Source organism: Leucopleurus acutus (genome assembly GCF_964270905.1).
Source record: "Leucopleurus acutus genome assembly, chromosome: 12".
Lineage (NCBI taxonomy): Eukaryota > Metazoa > Chordata > Mammalia > Artiodactyla > Delphinidae > Leucopleurus > Leucopleurus acutus.
In genome coordinates, this window is record NC_139154.1 from 68766257 (window position 1) to 68780225 (window position 13969).

A 13969-nucleotide genomic window follows, 5' to 3' on the forward strand; every position below is an offset into this window, starting at 1 on the left:
CATTAACATCAGCCTAGTAAGACCTTTCCTTAAGATTTTTCCAGCTATTAATTTGTGTTTTTGAATGTAATTGAAAACAAAACTGCTTACAATTTTTTTTTTTCTTACAATTTAGACTTTTTCTTAATTCAGCCTGGTCTTCCCCCAGATTGCATCCAGTTTGGTGAGGTTTTACTGTAGTGACTCTTTCTGAATGCTACAATCAAGCAGGAAAGCATTATTTTTCTGTAGAAGAGTCTGTGTCTTTAGTGTTCTCATGGCTGTTTGCTGAGGGCCGCAGACTTTGGGCATTGAAGGGTTGTGTATTGCTGTTTGATAGCAAAATATCACCACACAGTATTTCCAAACAGAAAAGATGAAATACCACAAAGGTAATTATTCAAAGGAGAAGCCCAAGGAGTAGAGAAAGAGCAACTGTTGATCTAGATCACTAAGTAGAAATTTGACATTTTATAGCATATGTTATCCAAGTAAAAGTTGGTGTATTTTTGTCTTATCTGAAAGGATTTCACCTATAACCAATCAGAGTGTCAGTCAATATAAAAGTAGGAAATTCAGTTTGAGGCATCGTTAAGCCTGAACATTTATACTTTCAATTAACCTCATTAATACATATGGCTTCCCTTTTAAGAACCCTCAGTGGTAGGAATCACAAAACAGTAAATTATGTTAACGAAATAGGAACAATAAAACGATGTCCCCCAAACCTAAATGAATTTAAATAATGGAGATGAGACCATTAAGTGTTTTAACTTTCCATGGCAAACAGGCTACTTGATAAATGTTTGCAGGCAAAACTGAACAAAAAGTGAAAAGTGTTAGTTCAATGGGGGAAGGCGAGTTGTTACCTAGATTGACCGTCAGTTTCACACGTCCTGCGTCCAGCTCCAGGCGGAGGGTGTCTGCTGAGTCTCTGGAGGTGGTTGCCATGAGAATGCCATATGCGCGTTGGGACCGAAACCGTAAGGATACATCCTCAGCCTCTGTGTGCATCACCAGCGGGAGCTGGATTTTCATAAACATACTCCCATCATAGCTCAGAACCGTTGCTTCTATAGATGGGAAATGAATATAAAAGCTCTTGGTCAGTTTAGTGCATTTATACTTTGAAAAGGAAAAGCATGACCTATTAAAGGTTTCCATATAGAACACAAGACACAAACTCAGCTCATCTTCTTCCGAAATGAGCAAATTTTTTTTTTTTAACTAGAAAGAGGAGTCACAGGAAAGAGAACTTCCTCTGTGAAGTATATGCTAAAGTCCAGAAGCAGAGGTGGCTGCACTTCCCTTTCTGTACCCAGAGCACTTTCTACGTATAGCATTCATCCTGTCAGATTATCCATGTTCATGTATGCATATCCCTTCTCAACAGCAGACATCGTCTTTTTTTGTATAGCCATAGCGTGAGCCTGGCTTGAAGCACCAGCAACTGTATATGCACGTTTATATATGGTCAGGCCACTGATCAGCTCCGTGAAATTAAACTTGGTTCTGCATCGTTCACCTGCAAAATGAGAGGGTGCTACTAGAGCATCTCTAAGGCCTTTGCTTACCCAAAAAGCCCATGATTCTAAGAAAAGTTATTATCATCATCTTTTTCATAATTTCTGCCCTAATACAATCAAAAAAGAAACATTAAAAATATGACTTAAATATAGGATTCAGGCCAACACTTTTCCAGAGGTGATGTTCAAAAACAGAAGAAAACAGAAGAAAAAATGATATTACCAAACAACAGGTAATGCTTCTTCTGAGTCATTATGGTTAAGAAGGTAATTCATTTTTACAAAGACACAAACTGTAACTTCATTTGAAAGTTCATTTGCAGATAAGGGGTAACTTAAAGCATTATCTGTAAGCACCACCATGGTGTTCCGAAAAAATTAAGCTATCACCAAAAAGTCAATAACTATGTACCTGGGTAACACTGAGTAAGGATGGGGGTGGGACCGAGAAGCTTGTGTGGGTGTGTGCTACTAAAGGAAAATGGATTGCTTTAATGGGGAAGTTGCTTAATGCTGCATTAAACACATAGAGAAGCAAATAGCAAAACTGTTGATCTCAAACTGGCTGTTTTAAGAAATAGCACCCCTTAATGTTAAACACCATATGGTTGTGGAACCCTTAAAACAAGTATGAGTCATTTTGCTTTCCCATGGGTTCTGATAACGCAGAATGCCATTTAATAAAAGAAAACCTACCTGAAATGAAAATAAACTAGGAAATTCTCATTATCTTGCCTATTTACAGCAATTAACTTTACTGATGAAACCATGCTTATTATGAAGACTATATTTTGGAGTTGTGGTTTTGAAAGATTATCTTCCAAAAAGTCAGGAAAATCAAGTATTGCTTGTAACAGACTTTAATCATTAGTTATCTTCGTGGGACTGAATGAACATCCAGAACAGATAAGTGCCCAGGGCTCCAGAATTCTTCTCCAGGGCCCTTCTCTTTTCTCTCTACCTCTTAAGGGATCTTGGTCAACTCACATGCTCACTCCCCCTAATGCTTATTAACAGTCCTGACTTCTCTCCTGAGCCCCATCAAACATCCATCAGCCATTGCCTATTTGACATCTCCAATCTGAATAAGATACACACACCAAAAATGAACAAATTCAACATGTTCCTGCCCCAGTGTTCTCCATCTCAGTAAATGGCTTAACACCATTATTCAGACCTTAACCTTTCTGCGTTCTCTATTACCCTCTCTGCCACATCCAATCTATTGGCAAATCTGCAAGTCTTGCAGCCTCTGATTCCAATCCATTTCCTGAATCAATCAGTTCTTGCCGCTATAGTACCTTAGACTCTGCTCTCATGTCTCACCTAGACCACTATGATAGCTCCCTCAATGGTCTCCCTACTTCTACTCTTTCTCCCTCTACACAGCAGCCAGGCTAAACTTTTAAATAAGTCGATCAGATTCAATAGCACTTCATTGATTCAACTGTGCACACCCAACCCCCCCACCTCCATCCTTCACCTCCCCACCCCTCGCCAATAGATTCCCACCACTGCAGTTAGAATAAAATCTGTATTCCTTTTATTAACCTATAAGGTTGTGTGTGATTCGGCCCCTGCCCATCTCTCTGGCCTCAGCTTTTAGCAGGTCCTCCCTTGTTTAGTAACCTCCAGCCGCACTGATTTTATCTCTCATTCAAGTATCTGCACTTGTGGAACCTTCTGTCTTAAAAGGTCTCACCTCTAGATCTTTATATGGCTTGTTCCTTCGGCGTTCAGGTCTCTGGTCAAATGTTACTCCAGAGACGCCTGCTTCAAATCCTGCTTCTAATTCCCCCTCCAGTTATTCTATATCGACTTACCATTTCTTTTTTTAAATTACCATTTCTGATTTGTTTGTATAGTATAATCTGTCTTTGCCTTTTAGTATGTGACAGTCATTACAGCAGAAGCTGAGCTCTGCTATTCATTGCTCTATCATCAGCCAAGTGCACCAAAAAGCGCCAGGCAGACAGTAGAGCCTTGATAAAACTGACTAAATTGACAGTTGCACTTGATACTGAGGATATATGAAAGAGCACATTTCAATTTGAATACCATGCATACATAAATACTCACTAATGAGATTATTTATTCTGTCTATTGTAAGTGAATCTAATTTTGGTAAGGTAGATGAACATCCCTTAAAGTCTACGTTGAAAGCCATAATTGTGCCACAAAAGACAGACTAGGAGAGGGGTCTGTTTACCAAAACAGGGGTCTCATGGCTAAGCACTGACCTAAGTACTGAGAAAATAAAATACGATCCCCTTAAAATATGGTGGTTCTACCTCATATCACATATCTACATCGTATTTTTCCAATAAGGTTTCCCTAAAGAAAATCTAGTAGGAGTTGCTCAAAAAATAATTAAAACATGATTGTAAAGCTGTAGTGAATACTAGAAAAAAAATGCTTCTAGTATAATCTTAAAGAAATTCGATCTCTACCATTTCTCTTCCTAATTTATAGCCAATTATTGTCCATATCTATAAAGCAACAAATATTTGAATAAAAATTTAAAAGCCATTATCAATTGTTCAGTTACTTTGGTGTTATACAGAGAAAAGGGAGAAAATATTTTTAGTTTTCTCTTATTTATTTAATCTGTAAATCTAGTCTCTATTATTCAACAATCATTTTTTTAAATGATCTCATATTCTTCTATGAAATGTAGCTTAATTTGATTGAAAATTAAGTAGAGGGAACATCCTTTTAGAAATATAGATGACTGACAATGGATCATAAATATTGTATGAAATACAATCTAAAGTGAAAAAAAAATCAGTATCATTGGCCTTTAACATTCTTTGAAAAACTGCAGGAATGAAATAACAGTAAAGTAATAAAACTCGAGTGCCTCTGAGTTAATGTTTAATTAGACAAGAAATGGAAAACGCAAAGGTTGTAGTCTAGAGTTGCCAAATAAATGGTAAACAACATTCTGACATTTGAAGGTTATGTTCTTTGGCAGCATCCTTTAAACATTAGTAAACATCGCTTAAAACACAAAAGAGTTCTTTAAAAGGCTAATTCTAATACAGTACTTCCCAGCAGGAGAGAAAAAGTTTCAACTTCGTCCCCTCCATCTCCTTCCCCCTTGTCGTTAAGTTTGATAAATTTGCTTTTCTGTGTTATTCCTTCTTGTGGTTTAAAGTGTACACCTGTGCTCAGTTTTGCCGAAAGGCAGTCACATATTGTGGTCAGCGATGAAAATCAGACAGGGAGCCAAATTATATTGCTCTGACAGCTGTCCCTCCATCTGCTGGAGTTTTAACAAACAAGTATAAAGTAGACCTCCAATGATACCATATACATACAACCAAGAAGGATTTCTATATGACCAAGTCTCCACAAATTCTCAGTTTAAAAAAATAAAGCAGGAGGGAAGGTGCTGAATTCAATTTATATTCAATTGGACATGACTTCTATACTACTCTTCTTTATGGGATCAGTGCACATAAAACAAAATACTATTTTCTTATTTGCCTAAGTCAGCATACACTCTGATCTTTTTAATAAACTCTTCTGCTTATTTAATGAAGAATGAAGATTTTCTATGGGATTGCAACATCGTTCCCCATGCTGCAATGTCCAAGGACTTGAACATGCTTCTTTATAAATTAACATTTATTGCTCAATAATAGCAAAATAGAAACTTTATAAATGCCTTTTTCTTTTTTTTTTTAAATTTCAAGAGTTGTCAGTCAACTCTTATGGATCAACAGCCTTATGTGATCAGAGTATATGTGAAGAAGAACCACAGTCAAAGCTCTCTCTTTTGCATTGGAAACCCTGAGGTTGGACATGATCTTGTGTTGACTGAACTAGGGCACAGCTGGGAACTGGACAGAAGCCAGATTCTGTGGTATTGAGCATGACAAGCATCCCACATAACCCTTGTTCTTGGGAGATGCCACATGTGAGCAAGAAAATTAATTCTGAAAAGCAAAGACTTGTCACAGTACACTGGGTAGTCCAGAAACAAAAACCTCACAAAAATGACTATTTTCTCTCCTCAGTACACAACCAACCTGTATTCAAAGAAATGTGCAGAAATTTCCAGCCACCTATCAGATAAAAATGCATGTTGAATCCCAGTGATGAAGTTTGCTACTAAATTCTCATTTGCAAAGCTGCACATGCTTGCCACCCCTCCTTCTAATTACTGCAATATATAAATAGTTTCTCTCCCTCATTCTGGTTTAGGAAGCTCTACAATTTCCATTATTTCTGCCACATGTAGTAGCGGAATATTGCCACAGGGTGGTACACCATGCATATTTAACTGAAGGCCTTTGTAATTTGTGTGACAGTTCAGTTATACCCTTTTCTAGCTTCACTTAGCAGGAGGCATCAGAATAAGTGACAGCTCTCTGAGTGATTAAAATGAAAACACCCTGCCGATGCAGGGGACACGGGTTCGTGCCCCGGTCCGAGAAGATCCCACATGCCGCGGGGCGGCTGGGCCCGTGAGCCATGGCCACTGAGCCTGTGCGTCCGGAGCCTGTGCTCCGCAACGGGAGAGGCCACAGCAGTGAGAGGCCCGCGTACCGCAAAAAAAAAAAAAAAAGTGAAAACACAATCTTAAATCACACAGGTCTGCTAATCTCACATTATACCTAACTGTAATATATCTCGCAAGCTTTGTCACTTTGTTGTTGTTGCCTCCTTTGGGAAATTTCTAAAAACTATACGATACAAACAAATAAACTGAAATTAGAACGGAAAATGTGCAGAGAATATATACCTTACAAACAAAACTATGCAGAAATAATTAACCTCTAATGACTATTCACAGGAATTTCAATTAAGTACTAGGAGAATGAATGAATCTAGGCAATTAAAATATTTATCTATCTATGGACCTATCTCATTGTACAACCCAGAACAGTGATAGTATTTTGGTAGGTAATTTAAGATCATTATTAGATTATTAGGTCATTATTATTGATTTTTATATTGATTAAGCTGATGAACCTCCTTATTGAGATAAAGAATCAAAACCACATTTCAACTTTAGATTCTGGTAAAGAAATACTTCTCTAGTAAGTGTTAGCTTAAGTAATTTAAACTATTTCAGGAATGCAGGGTCAAAAAGACTGTGTATGGCTTAAAAAATAAATGGCAGGGCTTCCCGGGTGGCGCAGTGGTTGAGAATCTGCCTGCTAATGCAGGGGACACGGGTTCAAGCCCTGGTCTGGGAGGATCCCACATGCCGCGGAGCAACTAGGCCCGTGAGCCACAACTACTGAGCCTGTGCATCTGGAGCCTGTGCTCCACAACAAGAGAGGCCGCGATAGTGAGAGGTCCGAGCACCGCGATGAAGAGTGGCTCCCGCTTGCCACAACTAGAGAAAGCCCTCACACAGAAACGAAGACCCAACATAGCAAAAATAAATAAAAATAAAATTAATAAACTCCTACCCCCAACATCTTCTTTAAAAAAATAAAAAAAGTAAATGGCAGGTACTTTTAGGCTAAATGTCTAAGACAGCAATGTTATCTGGAGCATGGGAGGACATGCAACAACTCGTCAATATTTTTTCATATTGATTTTTTGTTCCATTGTTGAAAATGAGTGACAATGGGTATAGTGACTAAAGCATTTATCTGAAACTCTTGGGTCAATGAAAGAACATACTTAGACATATGTGTTCTGCTATTTCTTCCTTTTGTCTGGTCTGCAAATGAGCGGTGACAGATATCACACTTTACTCTTCCTTTAACCCTCTTCTCCTTCTAATGGGAGAAGAAAAAAAAAAAAAATGTAGCTTTGCCTCCTGCAAGAGAAGGAAAAAGAGGCACCCGTTCAGAGCTTCCACAGACATGCTAAGCCTTAATATCAAATTGGTAAAGGAACCTCTACCAGTTGGGTCAGTTGGGTCTTAGGCAAAGGTAAGTGCCTTTGAAATTAGGGTGCACTTCTGAAAACGCTCGTATAACTTAGATGGTTTAAAGTCACCTTACTCTTCAAATTTCAAACTTGAGAAGGTCCACTAAAGTGAAATGACAGGCTCAGGCGATAGTGTCAGGGAAGCTGCAACTCACAGCCTAGCTTGCTTCGAATGCTATTTTCGACATAGATATTAGCACTAGAGGCCAAAAGGATGTCTAATTCATTCCTTTTCTTGCTTTCTAGTGTCTTGAAATTAAAAACTGGGCAAGAGAGACAGTGATTGTCTTTGATACGTCTTAGGCCCATACCCTAGAGGATCCAAAAGACCCAACTCTTTATTTATCCCTGCAATACACTTAAAAAGCTGCGTCTTCCCAGAATCAGGCCCTTTGAAAATCATTAAGGACTCATCAGTAACACATGTCAGGTGTGGCTGCACAGCTTGCAGAGAGTTTACTTCTGCAGAGCATACGTTATGTTTCAACGGTCATTTAAAGTTTGAGGTCCACGCTGAATACGCTTTTCAGCTCAGGGGAGTCAGCAGCTTGGATTTTGGAACCTTACCTCTCTCGCAGGACCTGCCAAGATAGCCTGTTCCGGAACAATCGCAGACATATCTGTTCCACCCATCCCTGCACATGCCGCTGTTTTTGCAAGGGTTGCTAAGGCACGGTTTTGCTGTTTCCCTGGAGCAGGACGGCTTCACTCCAGCAGTACTTTGAACTTCAGCCATTTGCCGGATATCTTTGCTCTGGCCGTCAATGAACAAATCTCTTATGCAGCCCACGTAGCCATAGTTGAGCAGCGCAGTCCACACCTCGGTGGGGAAGATGAGGCCGGCCTTATTTTCTGGCAAGCCCCCCAGGTACAACTCGTCATCCAGGTCCAGAATCTCACTCTCGCCAGGAGCAGTGTAGGGCGTGCGCAGAGTGTTGACAGAAATGGTACCTGTTGCAAAGACAAGAGAGCACACAGGTCTTTACAGTGTGCAACCTGTTCTAAATATCACACTTTCTCTCCTCCATCTGCCTGAGGGTGAACTCCTTGAGAGCAGACATTTCTTATTTTTCTTTCTATTCCTGGTGTACCTCCTAGGGAAATGAACAGAAATATGTGGAATTAAATAACTTTAAGAATAAGGCAAACTGTCATTTAAATGGTTCTATTTCACTTTGGGAATGAAAACCAAAGTATACAGACAAGAAAGAGTGTTTGTCAGCCTCTAAGAGTTCAGGGGAAAAAGGAAGGAAGGAAGGAAGGAAGCAAGGAAGGAAGGAAGGAAGGAAGGGAGGGAGGGAGGGAGGAGGGAGGGAGGGAGGAAGGAAGGAAGGAAGGAAGGAAGGAAAGAAGGAAGGAAGAAGGGAAAAGGAGGGAGGGAGGGAGTAAGGGAGGGAAGAGAAAATGGCATTCTTACCACTCTCTAACAGTCCAGCCAAGATGGAAAGAAAGGAAGGGTGGAAGGGGAGGGAGGGGAGGGAGGGGAGGGTGGGAGGGGAGGGAGGAGTGGGAGACAGGAGGGAGAAGGAGAGGGAGAGGGAAAGAGAAAGAAAGAAGGAGAAATTGGCATTCTACATCACTCTCTGGAATAAAGTCAGACTCTCTTTGGTTAGTGTTCATTTTCAAAGCAGGTATGCATCTGCAAACCAATGAAAGGTTGTGTTGTGCCCCCATCCTTAACTGGCTTCATTGTTTTTATTGTACACAACACATTGACAGATTATCTAGGTCAAAACCTGACTTCATCACACTCAGCTGTATGAATCTATTGCTTAGCCTCTATGGTCTCAGTTTACTCATTCATAATATGGGCACAGTAATATGACCTACCTCATATGAGTGTTAAATAAAATAATACAGGTAGTGTCTGGTTTGTAGTAAGCACTACATAAATGCTGTCTATCATGATTCATCACAAGAACCAAGTCAAATTGGGTGTTTACTATTTTTTTAAAAAAAACAAACTAGTTACTTACTAGTTACTTACTTATCTAAAAAAACAAACTAATTACTTACTTATTGACAAGTTGTTTTTTCTTCCTCACTCCAATGTGAGGGGAAAATAACTCTATTAGTTTATAAACACATGGAAATCCTAGCCTTAAGCATAGGATGCAGAGGTAGACATTCACATGGGATTATTTGAGGATCACAGAAAAAATTATATATTTATGGAATCCATTAAAAGAAGAAAAAAGAAAGACAGCAGGCATTTTCCTGATCAAAACTTTCATCCTGTACCACCAGATTACTCAAAATTCCACTAATATTCTACCTTCAGAAAGATCTTTGTAAAAATGCAAACATGATACCCAAAAAGGACACCACACTGACCCATTTCCAGATTATCCCAGATTTCTTTCTCAGGTCTAGACTATAAAGCAGACTAGGGACGTAGAGTCTAACAAGAGAAAGTGGGTTAGAAGCCTCAGGGATTTAGAGTGCAGACAACATGGGAGAGGCCTGAAGACAGAAGATGGGGTACAGAGGTAGAGACAGAAAGGGAAGGGAAAGGGTAGTGTGTGTAGAGGGTGGATAGGAAGATGCATTTTAGTTCTTTCGCCAACTAGCGAAGGCCCACTCCAAATGGAACTATGGCCTGTGGTGAACATGAAACGTGCATCTAAGCAGACAGGGCTGCCAGGCCCTGCATTGTTCCCAGGAGACTCCCAAATCCCAGCAGAGGGGTGCTCCTCGATATGGGCAGTGTAATGGGATCTGTCTTTGTGAGGGAGAAGGGCATGGAAGCCGCTGACGGAGACCATGCGCCGGCCAAGTCATTAAGGAGACATTTGTCTCTCTAGACTTCCACAGAAAGAAATGGAAAAAGCTCCTAGGGGAGAAACACTCAAAGGTATTGCTATTTTGGCCTTCCAAAGAGGGGGGTATAATAAGGATTTTGGAAGGAGGCAGCAAAAGGGGAAAATGACAAAGTGCTTGTTTTTACTGTTCACATTTGTGCAAGTGTCTAGAAGAAAATTCATTTAGGAACATACAGGAACCGGAAAATCCCACTTAGAAAAATATTTTAAAAATCATTTAGGGGAAATTAAATATATAATTTTGAGAGAGAATGGTGATACTTTTCTAAATAGAATTTCATTACACGCATTTTTAACTGTTCAAAATGCCCTAAGAAGTGAGTTGAGATGATCCCTAACCTCTGCAGCAGCTAATGTAAGTTAGAAAATGATGAGAAAGAGTTAAGTGTTAATGACAAAAGGTAAGGTGGACATTAAAAAAAAAAATGTGGAAAGCAAAGTGTTGTATGCAATGAACACAGTGACTTTTAGGTTTTTAAGAAAAAAGAGAGAGAGATGCCAGCTCCTGTTTTCCAATTAGTTCAAGAAGACTTCCTAGAAATGAATACGTCACATTCAGAGACAACAGCTAGGAGACACAGAGCAAGTGAACAATGACAAAGTTTCACAAGAGTGGGGATATATCTTTAAAATATGCAATTTTTCCCATATGCCTTTTTATTCATGGAACAAGCTTGATTTAGCTCAGGGAGGGGAAAACACTTGGAAAAACTGTCTTGTCCTTATTTGTGGTGTTATAATTCTGACACTAAGGATACTTGGAGGATTCCTGAGACGAGGGCATCCGGTGGCTTGCATAACACTCAACTCTGTGTCCGCTGCATAGTTTGCAGAGCTCGGTACACTCTGGAGTTTCCATATTCAGTGTGCCTATACTCTCGGGGCAAATCTGCTGCCCAGTGTTTCAGATACTCATCGATTAAGAGTTTGTCTGACAGAATGGGGTGACTAGGTCTTGTAGTTTTTATTTATGGTGCGTTAGTGACTGCTCTGAACGAAGTATCTAAGTTCAGATATGTCTCTATGAATGTGCTCGTTGTGGCCAGGGTAAGATATTCACTGTAACTTTGTGATTAGATTAGAGCTTTCTGATCACAACACCTGAAGTTAATCCACAGGTTTCATGTGGTTTACATGTAGCCCAGTGCACACACATACATATACACACACATGCACACACATACACATACACACACACACTGAAATAACCGTTTAACAGGAAAGTATTTAACTCTACTACCTCTGAGGCACTCAAATAATGTTTTCTTATTAGATAAGTTTATTAATACAAATGCTAGACATGACCCACCAACCTGATTTCAGAACCAACTAGCAGGCTGTAACCTATAGTTCAAAAAACACTGAGAGGGTACTATCATAAAGGATAAGGTTGCTTTTCTCATAGCTCCTTTTCATCCCTTTGAGAGACGGTTTTAAAGTTCTCATGGGAAGAAGAAGCCACGAAAAGGTGGGAGAGGAAGCAAAAGAAATATAATCCTAACTTCAACTTCAAGAGGAATTAGCTCATTAATTTGGCCCCAGATTCAAGGTATGGAGTCTCAATGAGCAAACGCATGTATTAGATACTATTGACTGTAATATTCTGCAAACAAACATAATAGAATGGAACAACCATGACCAAAAATCAGCTACACGTATGCTCTAGATGCTTTGCCAATTCACTTATATGTTAGAAAATCTTTATAAAAGGGATGGCAAAAAAGGGAAAGGGCAGAACTTGAGTGGGAACAGAAATGATTATTTTTATATTTTGAAGATTCAAAGAGTAAAAATTTATTTGAAATAATAATTATATTTTATTACTTAGTCAAACTCAAATAGAGATTGATATTTTAGCCTACACATGTGCAAATATCCTGAAATACTAATATTTCTGGTAAGGGATTTGAATCCCTAATTCCTTAATGATTTTATTCTTGACATGAAATCAAAGGACATTTTCACCTAAGCAAAGGACTCATCATGGAATCACTGAATCCATTTAAATCAATTTAACACTTACATAGGACACTGAAATTTCAATATTAAGGTTCTCAAGTGCCTATTTCATTATAATCGAGTTATGAAGGCAGTGGTTACCAAGAAAACATGAAATGACTATTTAAACCTTATTCATTGATCATTAAAGATGAGTAGTTGCCACAGCTGTATATATCAACAGAAAATAAGCATTTTCCAAAGTTTGGGGTATGACTACATGTAAATAAATATTTAAGAGAAAACAAAAATCTGAGTATATTATTGGTTTATCCCTCTATCTTTTTTCCAGGAACTGCAAATATTGATGTGTTCTCTTTGGCATAGCTTGATTATTTTACACATTTTACCTTCTTCCACTATAATTATACGTGAAGTTTCTGGCAAACTAAACAAATATTTTATGTAAAACATTGCTATATCTGAGCTATTATAACTTGTAGATGGTAGTCATATTTGGGAACTTACTTGGATCAGTGTTTCATGCTTCAGTATTGAAGAATCTGAAGCACCCTGCTGTGCTATTTTGCTTTTAAAGAAATGAAATTTCAGCTAAAAATAAATATATTTGTGTACATAGGACTTTTATCATCTTAATGTAGAAATCACATTAACTTAACATTTAAACCTAGTTGTTTTCATGGCATGTGCAAGGTAAAACAAAAGTGATAAATAGATAAGGTAATATTTATTTAAGAATATTCATAAGCATAAATAATATAAATTCACATTTTATGTAAAAGTATACATAAAAGGGGGAAAACTGTTGAAAACAGTTCTTAGTTATAAAAATAGAAATCAGCTTCATGATTTGATCTGGTATTTATAAATTGTTAGCCTCTACCCTTTTTCTCCTCCAGTTTTTCTTGGCTATTCTATTTCCAGAAGATTAGTTTATGGAGTGCAAAGAAACGTGAAGCAAAAGGTGAGAATTAAAATAAGTTAATTTGGTTTCAAGTTTTAAATTACTGCAAAAGTTTAAGTGATTGGGAAATGAGGGGGTAGAAGATAGTGTGCTGTAATAGGAAATGATTTTGCCTGGTCTAAGGAAACCAATTTTCATGTTCTAGCTTTGCAACTAACTAGCTGAGGAGCTCAGCCAGATAATAGATTCATTAGGCCTCAATGTGGCTCTTACGCAAAATAAAGGACTTGACTGGATGGTCACTAAAGTTCTTCAGTGAGTAAAAATTTTTGAAATTACTGCTTAAAATAATTTTAGTTATAAATTGTATCTATCTACAATTCTGTTTCACCTCTCATTGCAGAAGAGAATAAGATTCCACAAACTTATAAATTTATTATTCTATTAACAAATCCAAACTCAGTAAAAAGGCATAATATAAGTGATAAAAGCAGAATGAAGCACTGATTGCAGGGTATGATGCAAAATGCAAAATACATAAGTCCCATAAATAGATAGTAAAAAAAAAGACAAAATATTAATAATGGGAGTTTTGGAGTAGTGAGATTATGAATGGATAGTTTTCTTCCTTCCTTACTTTCTTTTTCTTTACTCTTTCTTTCCTTTTAGTTTTCTCGGTCTTTTTAAAAACAATTTCATGTCATGAATAAACTTTGCTTGAAAACAAAACAAAAAACAATCTTAATATTCTGTTTTCTGCTTATTACTATGTGTTTCTTGCTTACTTGGATTACTGTGAGCTGGGAATTTCAGAAATTAAACAGATATATGACAAAATAAATCTTGGAGCAAAATTTAAAAGTTTGATATTATTTAATAAAGGC

The 13969-nt window shown here is 38.0% G+C and overlaps 1 protein-coding gene across 33 annotated transcripts in view; it reads right to left on the reverse strand.

The window, feature by feature from the left end:
• NRXN1 (neurexin 1) overlaps positions 1 to 13969 on the reverse strand; it is a gene marked incomplete at its 5' end in the record, with an annotated part of 1133428 nt that overhangs the window by 612620 nt on the left and 506839 nt on the right. For all 33 annotated transcript variants that reach the window (XM_082852240.1, XM_082852238.1, XM_082852224.1 and 30 more), the window contains 2 exons: positions 849 to 1052; positions 7968 to 8351. In XM_082852240.1, the coding sequence (XP_082708366.1) occupies positions 849 to 1052; positions 7968 to 8351 (588 nt within the window). The remainder of the gene's footprint in view (positions 1 to 848; positions 1053 to 7967; positions 8352 to 13969) is intronic.